The sequence below is a fragment of the Petromyzon marinus genome, chromosome 48 (assembly GCF_048934315.1).
Source record: "Petromyzon marinus isolate PM22_M1 ecotype Great Lakes invasive population chromosome 48, UKy_Petmar_22M1.pri1.0, whole genome shotgun sequence".
NCBI classification, from domain to species: Eukaryota; Metazoa; Chordata; class Hyperoartia; order Petromyzontiformes; family Petromyzontidae; genus Petromyzon; species Petromyzon marinus.
In genome coordinates this window covers 9,773,558-9,788,132 of record NC_133714.1, presented here as the reverse complement: position 1 = coordinate 9,788,132, position 14,575 = coordinate 9,773,558, and the positions used below count along the sequence as shown (strand labels likewise).

Sequence of the window (14,575 nt, the reverse complement as noted above, 5' to 3'; positions counted from 1 at the left end):
GGGCGACAGGGATATCCTCTGGCTCCCACCTTATTTAACATCTATTTTGACCACGTAGTTCGTGAAGCCTTCAATAGCTGTACCGGGGGAATCTCCATTTGGTACAGATATAATGGGAGGCTGATCGATGCCTGGGTGCGGTCAAGGGATGGCTCCCTATTGCTCAACCACGTTATGTTTGCCGATGATTTGGTAATAGCTGCTCATTCAGAGGAGAAGTTGGAGACGCTGCTGTTGAGACTGGAGCGTGCCACTAAGAGATGGGGCCTTACCATCAGCCCCACCAAAACTAAGCACCTACCTGGGTATTTTGTACCATCGGACACTCCACCCCCACAACTCCCAATCGGTGATGGGGCAGTTGTGGAGAGAGTGGAGAGTTTCCCATACCTGGGAAGTGTGCTTATGACCGGCTCTAGTTTAACAGCAGAGGTCTCACTCCGAATCAGTCGAGCGGCAATATCTTTTCATCAGTTGCGTAACGTTGTGTGGAAGCTACCTGGTCTGTCGCTCCGCACTAAGCTTCAGGTCTTCTCGGCCACGGTCATTCCCTCCCTTCTCTATGCTTGCGAAACGTGGACCCCCTTAATGGAGCATCTTCGCCGGTTAGAAACATTTAGGCTGGCCTGCCTACGATCCATCCTGGGTTTAACCAGGCTGGATTGTGTGAGGAGCTCACAAATCCTTGAAAGATCTGGGCACGGTCCCATCGGTGAGCTCCTCCGACAGGCAAGGCTGCGTGGGCTGGGTCATGTAGCCCGCATGCCCAGCCACCGCATGCCGAAACAGCTTTTGTTCAGCTGGATCGAGGGGGCTAAACGGGCGCGGCACGGGTTAGAGAAGAGATGGAGTGATGTGGTACAGGAGGACGTGGAGCTGAGTGGACTTGCCGATGACCGGTACCAGCGGTGTCAAGATCGGCCTCTGTGGAGGAGGCTCGTGAAGGACGCTACTGGGCAGTTGGAGGCAGTCTCCATCCAACAACAACGGAGGGCAGGGGAGCGACGCTCACAACAACGAGCGGAGCGCCGGGTGGCTAAAGCACAGCAGGCTGGCACAGTAGGGGGCACAGGTGGTGCATCAGCCAGTCGTCTCAGTCAGTCGATCCGTGGCACCTGAGTCTGCCCCGTGACCTCCTGCCAGTGGGCGTTCAACACTTCACGTGGCCTCAAGGTGCACATGGCCTGGCACAAGCGTCGTGGTGACGTCACCGCCACTTAGTGGCGAATGGCGGTTGTTGTTGTTGTTGTTGTAAACCCCGGCTCTGGGAGCCGCCGTACCGACCGTGGCCGTGGATTCCATCGGGGCCGTGGCCCTCATCGTCAATGCCTCGGCAAATTTGCGCGGTCTCTACCGCAGATGCTCAGCGCCGCGCTTGAGACTTCTATTCTAGCGTTGTTCTTGGCGTAGTTCTGGCACGTGGCGACCATCTGAGAATGAGGAACAGGTTTACGAAAAATAAATAACAAAAAAGCGGCCCAGTAAAAATATTTTTACGGCACGGAGAAAGGAAAGGAAAAGCTCCGGATCTCGGACTAGGGCAGTTACTTTTGCAGAGGGGATGGAGGTGACCACGGGAGGTGGTTTTTACGGCCGCCTCGCATTGCGGAGGATGGGAAGGGCTGGGTGCACGCTGTTGACGCGGTATCTCATTGTTAGAAGAGGCTGCTGGGTAGGTGGGTGGGTGCCGTCGGTGTGGGTGATGTCAGCCTCGTTGGAGCGCTGTGATTCTGCAGAATCGGTGCATTTCCGAAGGTGCCCGTGAGTTTGACGATCGGCTCGTGAAGCATCGCTCTCGTGTCACTTCCATTACTGCTGCTGACCAAGGGGTCCCCCCAGGAGATTGCTCCTTGGGCTCGTGACTCGACCCTAGCGGTCACACAGCTGGGATGTAATGAGCGGTCAAAACCAAACGGTGTTCAGCCTTTCGTCTGGATTTGCTGACTAGGAGCTGTGCCATAAACCGCAGCGGATCATCACCACCAGGCCGATGCGCACATCTCCTGGGAATGGCCCAGGTCCGGGCCTCGAGCCCAAATCTCCCTCTCTGCGGTCCAGCAGGCCCCCCACGCGCTGCACCCCCCTCCTGGTCCACCCCAGCTTCCCCAGGCAAACGTAAAAAAGAATGTAGGTTATTTTAAACAATGTTGAACGCAGCCAATGGCCTATTTTTGTTATTTTTTTACACCGCGTGTTTTTAACACAAACACGGCCGGCAAGCTGAGCTCGGCGAGTGATGTCTTGCTTCTGTCCTGACCCCGTGACCTTGCAACGCGTTCTGGGGTCATCCCAGCTCTTGACCCCCTGCAGTATGGGTCAAGAATTGACCCGTGGGACCGGTTTGGCCTGGCACGGCCATCGTGGGCTCCTGGGTACGTGGGCCTAGCCCCGTACCAGCCCCGGGCTGGGCTGGGTCCCATCGGCCATGCAAATCGAGCTACATGCTGTTTTTAGAGATTAAGAAAAAAAAAATCGATTTAAAGCTTTCGTGACTGCAGGGATTCATATTCTTGGTTCTTTCGGTAAAGTCACACCTGATGATGATTGCTTGTGTTGCAATCGAAACGTCGTGAGAATTGTATTGTTTTATTTGTATTATTTTACTATTTGCCTTCTACGTGACTTTACCGAAAGAACCAGAGAATATGGATTAAGAATCGTTTTAGCACAAGATGCATTTGATAAGCGAATGTTAAGTTGTGACTGGTGGCAACAGGGTGCCTGAGTGGTACAAGGGAGGAAAATCAAGTTATACACTGGACGAGCAAGTCCACTGGATAACCAGCAGTTGACTTCCCTAAAAGTACTACTCTGTTTGGTGACCCCGGAAAAGGATGATAGGCAGAGTCGACTCCCGACTCGGAATTGAACTTGGCTCCTCGTGGTTGTGATTGTGAGCTGCATACTCTGTGTGTATGTGCCATTGTCATCACAGTCACATCTGTTGTACGAGTAAAGTAACGTCACGTCACATGTCCACCGGTGTCAGACCGCATCTGTGCCTCATTTATCAAATTCACAATCGCGAACGGAGTTGATTTTTCAATTTGAATCGCCGATTTGTGCACACACGTGCAACTGTTTTGGTAAATGAACCTCGGGAAACCACAGCATTGTTTCTCCCGCTCTCCCTCTTGATGTACACATATTGACCGATCACATGCCTTTGCTTGTGCGTTTGTGCGACTTAAAATTGATCGACGATTTGAACGACGCCCTCCTGTCGAGGCCAAGCGGAGCGGTGTTCGTGCCACGGTGTTGCATGAAGCGCTGTTGCTGGTGTCAGCCGTCTCCTGTTTAACGTTGGCTGCAACAGCGGGGAGATAAAGTTGCCCTGCAACTCGGCACAACTTCGTTGAAACCCGGCCTGACGAGCGGTCTCGGGCTGCGTGGGGGTCCCGCAGTCGTCACGGCAACGGGTAAATCAACACGGCCGATTTTGTTATGCCTATGATAGCATGGATTTGTTTCACAAGACAATTGTACTAATCTGTATTTATGAAGGAAATCGACTCGCCCACGTTAATTTTCCCATTTATTTTTCAACGTGAACCCGAATGACTTCTAAACTGCGTGGTTGTTTTTATTCACAAGCTCGCCGGGCCAGGCTGCCCAGGCGAGAGTGGAGGCTGTGCCTACCTAGACGATGTTTAGAGGCATTTCATTTGTCCCATTAATTGCAGTTGACATAGTCTGTCACTTCTCTCCAAGAGCTGTGGTAGCAACTGAACCTTGCTCCATCGCTGTTAGATCATTGTTATTTTGTTTAACATATTTTGGCCTCCATTTTTATTCCTACTTATATATATTTTAAACAGGAGCAGTGAAACGCGTCGTGGCAAAAAAAAAAAATTGCACGTCAAATTTAATGTACATTTCCTGGACCAGAGTTTTCCAGCAGTATTTCCTTGAAGCAGACAGCCCTGGGTCTTGAGGTTTCTGTGGTTGGGTACGGAACCGTCCCCACGGTGTTCGTACCGCTGCTCTCACGTACCACCCCGGGCAACCCAACAGCGGCATGCTGCCGATGAGACCCAGACAAGTCGGAAGCATTCAAGGATTTTCTGCTCGAACCAAAAGCTGTCGCTGTTTTTTTTTTTTGCCAGGCGGCTCCGAGGCTGTGTACCGAAATGTTTGCATTTCATTGTTTGTGGTGAAAAACACTCTTGCTGTGTGTGTTTTTTTAAAATAAATTTCCGGTAGTAAAAAAATGCAATGATAAATGAGAAAATTAAATGTGCTGTGCACGCCGAAGCAACCTCCGTGGAGTAAGCGTTGAACATGCACCAGGTGATCGCCACATGGCAAAAACAGAATGTACAAAGGCAGAAAAAGCGCCCCATCGCTGGGGCGCTATCGGGCCGGGGGGCCGTTCGCCGACTCTGTGCGAGGCCCTGGCGGGCCGGCGGGATGGGCGGGGGGGTTGCGTAAAAGTGTCCACCGCAGCTCGCGACTCGACTTCGGTGGCACGGTCGGTGATGACCTCCCGACGGGGAAACGTCCCGCATATCATTTATTACTTGCAAGATATATTACTTCTCGGAAGATTTCCACGTGGCCAGATATACGTGTGCGCGTGTGCGTGTGCGTGTTCCTCGCAAGGGAAAATGGGCCCACACATGGCCTTTACGAGCACGGGGAGCCACGTAGTCGTAGCCACAAGCCGCGAGTGTTCCAAAAAAGCACTCCGGGCGTGGATACATAATGGCTTGCGCTGCACCGTCACTAATGCGCTTGACAGCACAGTCGGAGCGTTCTCTCCACGTGCCTGTGTGGATTTTTGCTGCGAAGTGGAAACATATGGGGGCCTCGGTTTTTTTTTCCCTCCCATCCTGGCACAGCATCCCCAGGTTGTCTCCCGTCTACGCAAGATGACGCCACGTGCGCCGTCTCCAAGGGCCCCCCCCCCCCCCCTTGCCTCCCACAGTGACTTTGGGGCTCCTTGGAGTTGACCTCCGGCTTGCCGCCGTCCACTAGGAGAAAAGCCAGCGTGGATTTTGTTTCTTTTCTGGGGGAGAGAGAGTTCACGGTTAAAGCCGCGGTTTAGCCGCTGTCAATTTTTTGTTGTTGAAAGGTTTCGGCACAGGAATGTTTTTTCGGCATTAAGCCCAGCATTTTCCAAGGGTCAAGCTCTGATTTATAAAACACATTAAATTATATTATCGTGTTCAGCTCAGGACGTTTTTCTAAGTTGACTTTGGCCTAACTTGTGTGAATAATACCGAAGACTCAGTCGCAGTGCTTGTCCCTGTTGAACGATTCTCTCCAGTGGGCAGTGAAATGCCAGCGCTGGTAATTCCACATTAATATGGCGGGTACCGGCCTCTATACATTTCTTTTCCCCACTTAATTCAGATAATTCCAGCTGTGAGGTATTAAATGTTAAGAGTTGGTTTGCCATACTATGAAGTGGTACCTGCCACCTATTGCCGTTATAATTCCAATTGTTTCACCCGGGGAAAACCTCGCAAGCGTCCACTTCAGGTGCGTCCTGTGCCGGGAAGTTTGGCCGACTTCCATGATTGAGGGAGGGTTCGTCGTGTGGCAGGAAACCGGAGCGTGCGCGAGTGCGACGCTCATCACCCCCACACTGCCACCTCCTCGCCGTCTCGCAGCCCCATGCCGGCAACACGTGGCGAGCCCTGGTGGTCACCCGTTCAACCAGGCTCCAAGCCAAGTTGAGCCTCTATAGAGCCGATGAGATGGGATGCATTGAGGATGTCTTTGTTAAAGTTGTACCAGCAATCGCATGAGCTGCAGTCGTTGGCTGTTCGGAACAGGTCCTCTGAGCCAAGTGAGCAAATCGAGCCTAAGCCTCAAGTTTTTAACCTTGGCTATTGAACGGACACTATTAAATTCATGGCACATGGGAAGCTATTTAACCTCTCGCGAGTGATCGGGCGCTTGAACCTTAGCCCGCAAAATTGCCGGCTCAGCAGCCTTGACACGGAGACAGTCCCCTGCCTCTGAGACTCACGGCCACCTTTGCAAATCCGCGTTGGGTAATCATTTCCGTTCGGTGTCGTATTCCGTTCTGCTTTTCGAATAACGGCGGCGTTGTGACGAACCTTCCGCTCCTTTCCCAGCCGCGGCAGCTGCGCGCTCGCTTATCTCCCTCCCGTGGGAACTTGCCGCACGCGAGGGAGGGCCGTGAGGTTCGCGAGACTCTCCGCCGGGGACGCGCCAGTCCCGAACGGCACGGGACCTCGGTTAGACTCCCCCCATCCACGCCGCGGGTGTTGCACTCGCCGCCTGCGAACGCAGGCGGCAGGATCGGCAGAGACCGTGGCCTGGCACTGAGTGGAGCTATGGCGCGGCGTAGATGTTTTTGTTTTATTTCATGTTGTTGTAGGTGTTACCACGCTTCCTAGCTATGCTTTGGCACTAAAGTTTGTATAGGTGTCTCAAATCGCCTCGTTGGGAAGGCTACGAGTTGAAATCCTGGCAAAGCGTCATCTCAGTGAAGGATCGTAATCTGTGGTTGTCAATCATTCTTCACGGAGCGAGAAGGGGCGTCCTCTAGCGTCGGGTGAGAGGGGCTGTCGAAGCAACTCTGGCAGTAGTTCTGCAGTGTCTTCTTCATGGGCCGTGACCCGGCATTCAGCTCTGCCGCTCACAGCGTTATTGTTAAGGGCTCCTCCTCACCATCTTCCTCGCCGTCATCCCATGCCGTGACACTGATATCACAACTGGGGACCACATTTAGGGCTAAAATATTTTTTTCTGAACAAACTATAGACGTCCATGTAGCCAGTAGCCTGGACCCAAACATTCACACTTGCTACGCGGCCTCGATCGGCCATGCGCAGGAAGGAAGGAGACGAAATTCGGGTACTTGCGAGTCCTCCCGATCTGGGCCACACCGCTACGAGCACACCACGTAACTTAGTTTTCAAGTTTGGCGATTATGTAGTGGTGCTGGTGGGGATGCTGCTAGAGGTTGGTGGTGCTGGTCGGGGTGATGGTAGAGGGGTGCTGGTGCTGGGTGTGGGTGGTTTCTGATGATGGCCAAATTGGGGTGGATTGAGTCGTTAGCATTTGACGAATTGTTTTTAATGCACAATAGGAATTGGTATGCAGATTGTCTCAGTGAAGAGAATTGCGTTTTCGCAATGCGTGAAAACCCCATTCAGGGGGCCTAACACTCAGCCCAATGTGATTGATTAAACCTGTTGTAAAGAATAATACCCCGCGAATGTGAATAAGGCTTTTGAAACACGGAAGCCTCGCATGGGTAATTGTTTCCTGAAATTCCTACATGTGTGAATGGGGCAGTGTGGAATGCTAATCACTGTTTTTAACATTTTTGTGATGCCACATGTTCAGAGACACGCGTGAGTCATCAAACCACAACCACTCGGCGTTTGCCACACGCCTCACGCATGAGATGCACGTGCCCAGACCAGGAATTCACTCTCCATCTGCATGCGTTTGTCTGTAAATTCATCAACTTCACTCTACTGAGTCCCCCATCCATGCTGAGGACTCTGTCTAACGGAAACTTGACTGTTTCATCTCAATCACCCCCACTGCACAATACAAAAATACCCTCTCACTCACCCACTCAACCACGCATGCACTCACTCGCCCACCCACTCACCCATGCATGCACTCACCCACTCGCCCACGCATGCACTCGCTCACCTACTCACCCATGCATGCACTTACTCACCCACTCGCCCACGCATGCACTCACTCACCCACCCACTCACCCATGCATGCACTCACCCACTCGCTCACGCATGCACTCGCTCACCCACTTGCCCATGGATGCACTTACCCACCCACTCACCCATGCATGCACTCACTCACCCACCCACCCACTCACCCATGCATGCACTCACTCACCTACCCACTCACCCATGCATGCACTCACTCACTCACCCACCCACTCACCCATGCATGCACTCATCCAGCGTCCTTCACGAGCCTTCACCGTATAACCACACACAAAGACAAAGATCCCCCGTGTAGCCTTAACAGACTGTAGGGGCAAGTGCTGTTAGCGAGCACCTATGAAGGCCGGCACGGCACACGAGGGGGGTAGGTGGCCAACACCACGCCCGGCCGCCTTTGTCTCCCCAGTGGCGATGTTTACACACCGCACCAGGTACTCATTTGAAGCTGAGTCGACCTACGGGAGGCCCAGGACCGGTTCAGACAATCGTCACCGGTGTTGGCCGTGAGCGTGAATCGAACCTGGGTCGCCAGGTTCGTAGCGCTAACCGCTACACCACCGCTCCCCCACACATAACCACACACGTACACTCGCGCAAAAAAACGCACGCACATAAACCCGTGTACGGGTTTTTTTGCCGACGGGAAAGCCGACGTGGGATTCGGGGCATGATCGTCAGGGACGGATCCAGCCACCGCTGCCGGCGAGATGAAACAAGAGGAGGGGGGGGGGGGCATTCGTTGCCAGGCAGGCAGCGCTAGCGGGCTGGCAGGAAACGGGCACACGAGGAACGAGACGAAGAGACGGGTGCTGGGCCGTGGCCACCGTCACGGCGCTGCCAGGGCCCCGTCGTTTCGCTGGCGAGCCGCGCGACATCGTGCCTGCTGTGTCTTCCATACTCTTGGGTCTTTCATGCTTGAGGGCCGTCGTGTAAAGTAAAAAAAAACCTTTGTGTGTGTGTGTGTGCGTATTCAGATAAAGAGTAGTAACAATATCAACAACGTCGTGAAGCTCTTTAGCAATTCACGATTGGATGAAGGGCCCCTCCCATGCCACGTTGGTCGTAGGGCTGTTTGACCATACTTCACCAGGCTGGTCACCGCGGGTTGGTGACGAGGGCACCCAGGACCGGTTCGGGTATCGCTCGCCGCTGATGCTAGCCGTACAATGCGCTAACCGCTGTGCCACCGCTCCCCACCGATAATAATATCGATATGAAATCGGCCGAATGGACGGAGGTGAGAACCGCGTGTCGCTGGGCAGCGTGAGAGATTCAATTCAAACCTCGCGTTGGCCGAGCACAGTTGGCTCAAAATGCCAATCGGCCAGCAGCAAAAGCAGCACGATTAACGTTGTAGTAGAAAAGGGCTTCACGTGTTTTTTTACTTGAACGAGGTTGTTGTTGTTGTGACTGCGAGAGCTGGGAAAAGAGACGAGGGAGGGAAGGGGGATTCTCAAGTGTAGTGGTGCGAGGGAGCATGCAGAGAGAGAGAGAGGGTCTCTCCGAGTCTCTGTGAGTGCACGATTCTTTATGTTAATCTATAGATCGCTGTCTGAGCCTAAAGGTCTATGCGAGTCGATGGGCCTCGGTATGAATCTTAAGGGTCAAGTCATCGTACGGCTGATGTCGATGAAGAGCAACAACTGTAATTTGACTTGGAGGTTGTGAATGAGGCAGGCAGATCATCGCGTCTAGGAGTAGCGGAGTGGTGCATCGCTGTGACGATGCCTCCCCCTTCGTGTCTGTGAGTCGTTGCGTGTTTCCCTTCCGCGCAGTGACCGCAGTTGCACACTGAACGGAAAGTTTTAGTTTTTTTAATTTTCCGCGTGCGCGTCATCGTCAGGTTAGCAGTATCGGCTGCCACGGTTTGTGCCGTCGCTGCGGTTCAGGTTCGTGGCCGTAAGCCCCGCGGAAGATCAAGGCCAGAGATCTTCTTCGCAAGGTGTCTGTGTCTTTGCAAGCACCATCAGGGTTTGGCGAAGTGCTGTGACCTGCAGTGCGGCGGTTGACTTCTGTGTGGGTGAGGTGGGCAATTGGGAGAGCAGCCGGGGGGAAGGGCATAGGGACTAAAGCCTACCTGAGGCCCGTGTCAGCCTTTGTCTCGCCTCTGTGGTCTCACTAAGCCCTCGGAGTCGTTTCACGGTTCGGTGCCTAGAGCGCTGTGTTTGAGTTTTACCACATTGCGGAAATAAAATTAACAGAAGTATTCTTACCTCGGGGACAAGGAGTCTACGCGTGTTACTACTCAAAATCACCCCTAGAGCCAATAGTGGCAATTCTACATTCCCATGGCAGGAAAAAAAATATCTCCAAAGGGTGACTGCTGTTGGCGTCCCCCAAAGGAAGCAGGGAACTGAACCCAGGCCCCGCTTGCTGTGAGCCGCAAGTGTTACCATTGTACCACGCTGCTGCCCCAGTTGCTCGCTATAGTCGGTGCTGCAGCTGGTGTGGTTGTCAGTTGCTGCTGTTGTTGTGGTAGTTGTTGGAGGCGTGGCTCTGCTGGTGCTATTGAATTCTGCTGCTGCTGGTGCTGCTGGTGCGCCTGTCCCTGCAGCCCCGGAGATCCTGGCACAGAAGCCGTACGGGAAGGAGGTGGACTGCTGGTCTATCGGGGTCATCTCCTACATACTGTGAGCAGCACGGCTACGCACCACACACACACAATGGCAAAGATCCTCCGTATAGCCTTCGCAGACGTTTTGAGGCAAGTGCAATTGGCGAGCAACGCACCTATGAAGGCCGGCATGGCACGCGGGGGGGGTGGGGGGTGGCAAGCACCACGCCCGCCCGCCTTTATCTCCCTAGTGTCGATGTTTAGACATCGTACCAGGTACTCATTTCAGGCTGAGGCAACGTAGGAGAGCCCCAGGAACAGGTTCAGGAAATCGTCACTCGTATTGGTCGCGAGCGGGAATCGAACTTGGGTTGCCGGGTTCGTAGTGCGGCTGACCAACAGCTGCGCTACGGCTCCCCGCGGATACACACTCACACGCGCAGACGCGCACAGACGCCACAGATATGCGTGCGCAGACAAAGACACACAGACAGACGCCCACAGAGAGGTTCCGTGGTGGTAATGCAACTTAATGTAGCTGCCCCAAAGTGTTTGCAACCACCTGTTATGGTTCCTTGGCATCTCCACTCAGCCATCTCTCGCTCTCTCTCTCCTCATTTAAACCGACTCTCTTAAAATCACTGAGGTTTAAGCGTGAATGAAATCTCACGACATTGTTGCTGTTGCCAAAGAAGATGCTTTTGTTCATGTGTAATTTGGGAATGCTTTGATGCTGCCCGCCGGCAGAGCCGCTCTTGGCAAAGAGCTTCTGAGCTCGGTGGGCTTCACCGGGAAACTCACTCCTGGTTCCGATCGTTCAGAATGGGCGCCACGGTAGCTAGGAGATGTTAACTACCTCGCCTGATATACAGGAGGTTGTGGGTTCGATCCCGACCCTGACACCTGTATATTTGGAGTTTGCGTGTTTCTCTCCGGGGTCCTCCGGTTTTCCCCTCCACATTGAGAACCACAACGCGCTTAGAGTATTTTGGCTGCTCAATGCATTTCCACGTGGTAAGCCGCTTCGTTGAGCTATCATTTGTGATAGCCAGGTCGCTTTCTGAAAAAACGCTACATAGCTCAGTGGGGCCCTACCCTGGTAAAATAAAAAAATATTTGTTACAGTTGAATAGTTCGTAACGCCGCGTCGCTCGTAACGCCGCGTTGTTGTTGTTGTTGCCGCCGTTGCCGTCCGCGCTGGTGTGGAAACAGCCTGTGCGGGTACCCGCCCTTCTACGATGAAAACGACGCGACGCTGTTCGAGCAGATCCTGAAGGCCGAGTATGAGTTCGACTCCCCGTACTGGGACGACATCTCCGACTCAGGTGCCGTGACGCTGCGCTCGGTTCTAGTTGACAGACGCGGGGGCGGCAAGTCGCCCCCCCCCCCACCGATCCCCCCGCGGGCACCGCGACGGGGAGGAGGCTGCGACGGTGGCGGAACGGTCGGCGGCGTGGAAGATGAAGCGGCTGGGGGGCGAGTTTCCGCAAGGCCCTCGCGTCGCCTCTGTCCGCCCACCCAGCAAGCGCGGATGGGTTCGCGGAGCGGTGGGGTAAAGCGTGTGCACTCTCACCTCTTCCGAGACATCCAACCCGCGTGGAGGAGTAGGCCAAGTAGCGCTCGAGAACGCCCGCTAGTGGAGTTCCAGTCTTGCCCCTCGGGTCGCGGTGCAGCGGCGGTTTGTGAATCGGTGACGTTCAGCGCTCGAGGGCACCGTCGCTGTTGTTGTGTTTTCAGCCAAAGACTTCATTCAGCACTTGATGGAGAAGGAGCCGGCCAAGAGGTACACCTGCAGCCAGGCCCTCGAACACCCGTGGTGAGTCCGGCGCTCGCCGCGGTCTCGCGCTCTGCCGTGCCGCTCGGGCGAACGCCCGTACGGTGCTTGGCCTCGCCGGTCGGCGCGGCTCGGTGAAGGTCCGCCTCCGATGCCGCCCGCCGCCGATGGCTTCCCGTGGCCGGGAGTCGGACGTGGGTCGCCTGGTTCGTACGGCAGCTCGTTAACCGCCGTACCGCCGCTCCACCCCTCTTGGTTTCATTCACGTTACGTTTCATATTCTTGGGAAGCTGGCCCATGCCACTGCGTGTATTTTCTGCTGTATGCTTAAGCTGGGGTTGTCCGCTACGGACCAAAAGGGCAGATAGATATATTTCTCAGTTAGTCAGCACTCGGTATATGATCACGGCTGTGCGGTTTACTGGAGTGAAGTTCAGCACGGAAAGATCTCAGTACAAACCGATTCCTGCCACCCGACACAAATTCCCAGACACGGGCCGGGGTCGCCACCTGGCCAGGTAGCGACCCCGGCTGGGGCGGCGTCCGCTGGCGCGCGGGTGGAGCCGCGTGCTCGTTGGCACGGGGAGACGCCGACCGTGTGGCTCTTGCCTTGTGGTTGGCGCAGGATCGCGGGCGACACGGCCCTGGACAGGAACATTCACGAGTCCGTGAGCGAGCAGATCAAGAAGAACTTCGCCAAGAGCAAATGGAAGGTGGGAAAACGCGCAACATTCGCGCGCTCAACCCGGCCGGAATCTCCTGTATTTCCCTGCCCCGACCCCCCCTCCCCCACCGCTCCCGGCCACCCCTCCTTACCCCGCGTGGATCTCCACCCTTGGGGAAGCCGTCTGCGGGATGCGCTCGATGCCGCATCGGCTGATCTTTTTTGCCGTGTAGCCCACTCGCCTCCGTCTTGTCTCTCTCCACCCCCGCATGGTAGCACACGGCGGGATGATTCTTCCACGCGCGTTTGGGCTCTCGCGCTCCGTGTTCTCCGCCGGCGTTCGCGTTCCCCACGCTTTGCCGTCGCAAGCAGCAGCGGGCTGTGCGCGGCGTCCCCCGTAGGCCCCGTTGTTGCTTTTCGGTATGAAATTGAACTTTCTACAAGCGCCCTCCGGCCCCGCTGTCGGTCACCTCTTGGCATTTCAGCCTGACGGCTGAAGTCACGAACCACCTCGTTCCGAGCAGGACCCTCCTAACAAGGCCTCTTGAGACTCGGCGACGATTTTGTATTGATGGCGGCGGTGATGTCAGTGGTAAAGAATGCCACAGGTGAAAAGGATTTTGAAAGTTAAAGTGATTTCCTGCTCCAATGAGCATTGGGACGGTGCCTCTCTCCCATTTACAACCGTGAGACAGTGGGTTGAAATTCCACATTCCCATGACAGGGGCGAGTCTATCCATAGGACAGCCTCTGTTGACTTTCCCACAGCAGTGGCACTCGTGTTCATCGACCCTGGAGGAACGATGGGCTCAGTCCAACCCCACGACCCGGAGTTGAACTCGGGGCCTTTCCAATTGTGAGCCACTCGCTTTTCCACAAATCTACCAAGCCGGATAATCAAAACGAGAATCAGAATATGTATTTCTACTGGAGGAATCCGATGAGCTATAAAGCTCTTTTTCACAGACGTCCAGTCGGGGCGGGTAAGAACGTTACAACAAACAATACAAAAACACCACGGGAGTGCACAGTGCAAGAGAGGTAAACAAATCGCCCAAAGAACGCCGATGATGAAAGAGATGATACAAAAAATGATGAGCGTGCTCATTATGATGATGATGATGAAGGTGACAATGCTGCTGTTTATGATATGATGCTGATGATAATACTGCTACTGCTGCTGATGATGACGATGATGCTACTGCTGCTGCCGATGATGCTGATAATGATGTTGCTGCTGCTGATGATGATGATAATGCTACTGCTGCTGATGATGCTGATGATGATGATGTTGCTGCTGATGATGCTACTGCTGCTGCTGCTGCCGATGACGCTGATGATGTTGCTGCCGCTGCTGCTGCTGCTGCTGACGCTGCTGTCGCCGACGACTCTGCCTGCCGCTGACGCCTGAATCGTGTCGGCGCAGCAAGCCTTCAACGCCACGGCGGTGGTGCGGCACATGCGGAAGCTGCAACTGGGCTGCAGCCAGGATGGGCCAGTCCAGGCGGTGCTCCCTGCGGCGCCCTACAACGATAGCGCGCTGCACCCCGCCTGCTCCAGCAAAGGCAGTAGGTGGTGCTGTCTGCACTGAGCGTCCTTCCCCTCGGCGCGTTCCGCCCGCCCGCTCGCTCGCTCCCTTCGGTCGATCGGGGCGAGAGCCCCGGGGAGGATGCGGAGTGCCCGGGGTGGGACGCAAGAGAGACGGGAGGGAGGGGGAAATCGCGCCGCGGTTCAAGGGTCGCCCGCGAACTTGGCGTCGATGCAAAACCCGCAATGAGATTGTGAGCAAATCACAGAAACGTATCCTTTGGCGCGAGTGGAAGAGTAACACGGAGCGAAAGGCAGCGTACTGACGGACCGAGGTTGAGCGGCGGTCGACGCTTGCGGGCAGCCCGGCAGCCAGG

General features: G+C 54.8%; 1 protein-coding gene across 1 annotated transcript in view; it reads left to right on the top strand.

Moving 5' to 3' along the window:
- The window catches only part of LOC116952811 (calcium/calmodulin-dependent protein kinase type 1D-like), a 92,285-nt gene that overhangs the window by 66,858 nt on the left and 10,852 nt on the right, over positions 1-14,575 (top strand). Inside the window, exons 6-10 of the mRNA XM_032972480.2 lie at positions 10,234-10,309; positions 11,446-11,558; positions 11,971-12,049; positions 12,633-12,720; positions 14,098-14,239. Of these exons, the coding sequence (XP_032828371.1) occupies positions 10,234-10,309; positions 11,446-11,558; positions 11,971-12,049; positions 12,633-12,720; positions 14,098-14,239 (498 nt within the window). The remainder of the gene's footprint in view (positions 1-10,233; positions 10,310-11,445; positions 11,559-11,970; positions 12,050-12,632; positions 12,721-14,097; positions 14,240-14,575) is intronic.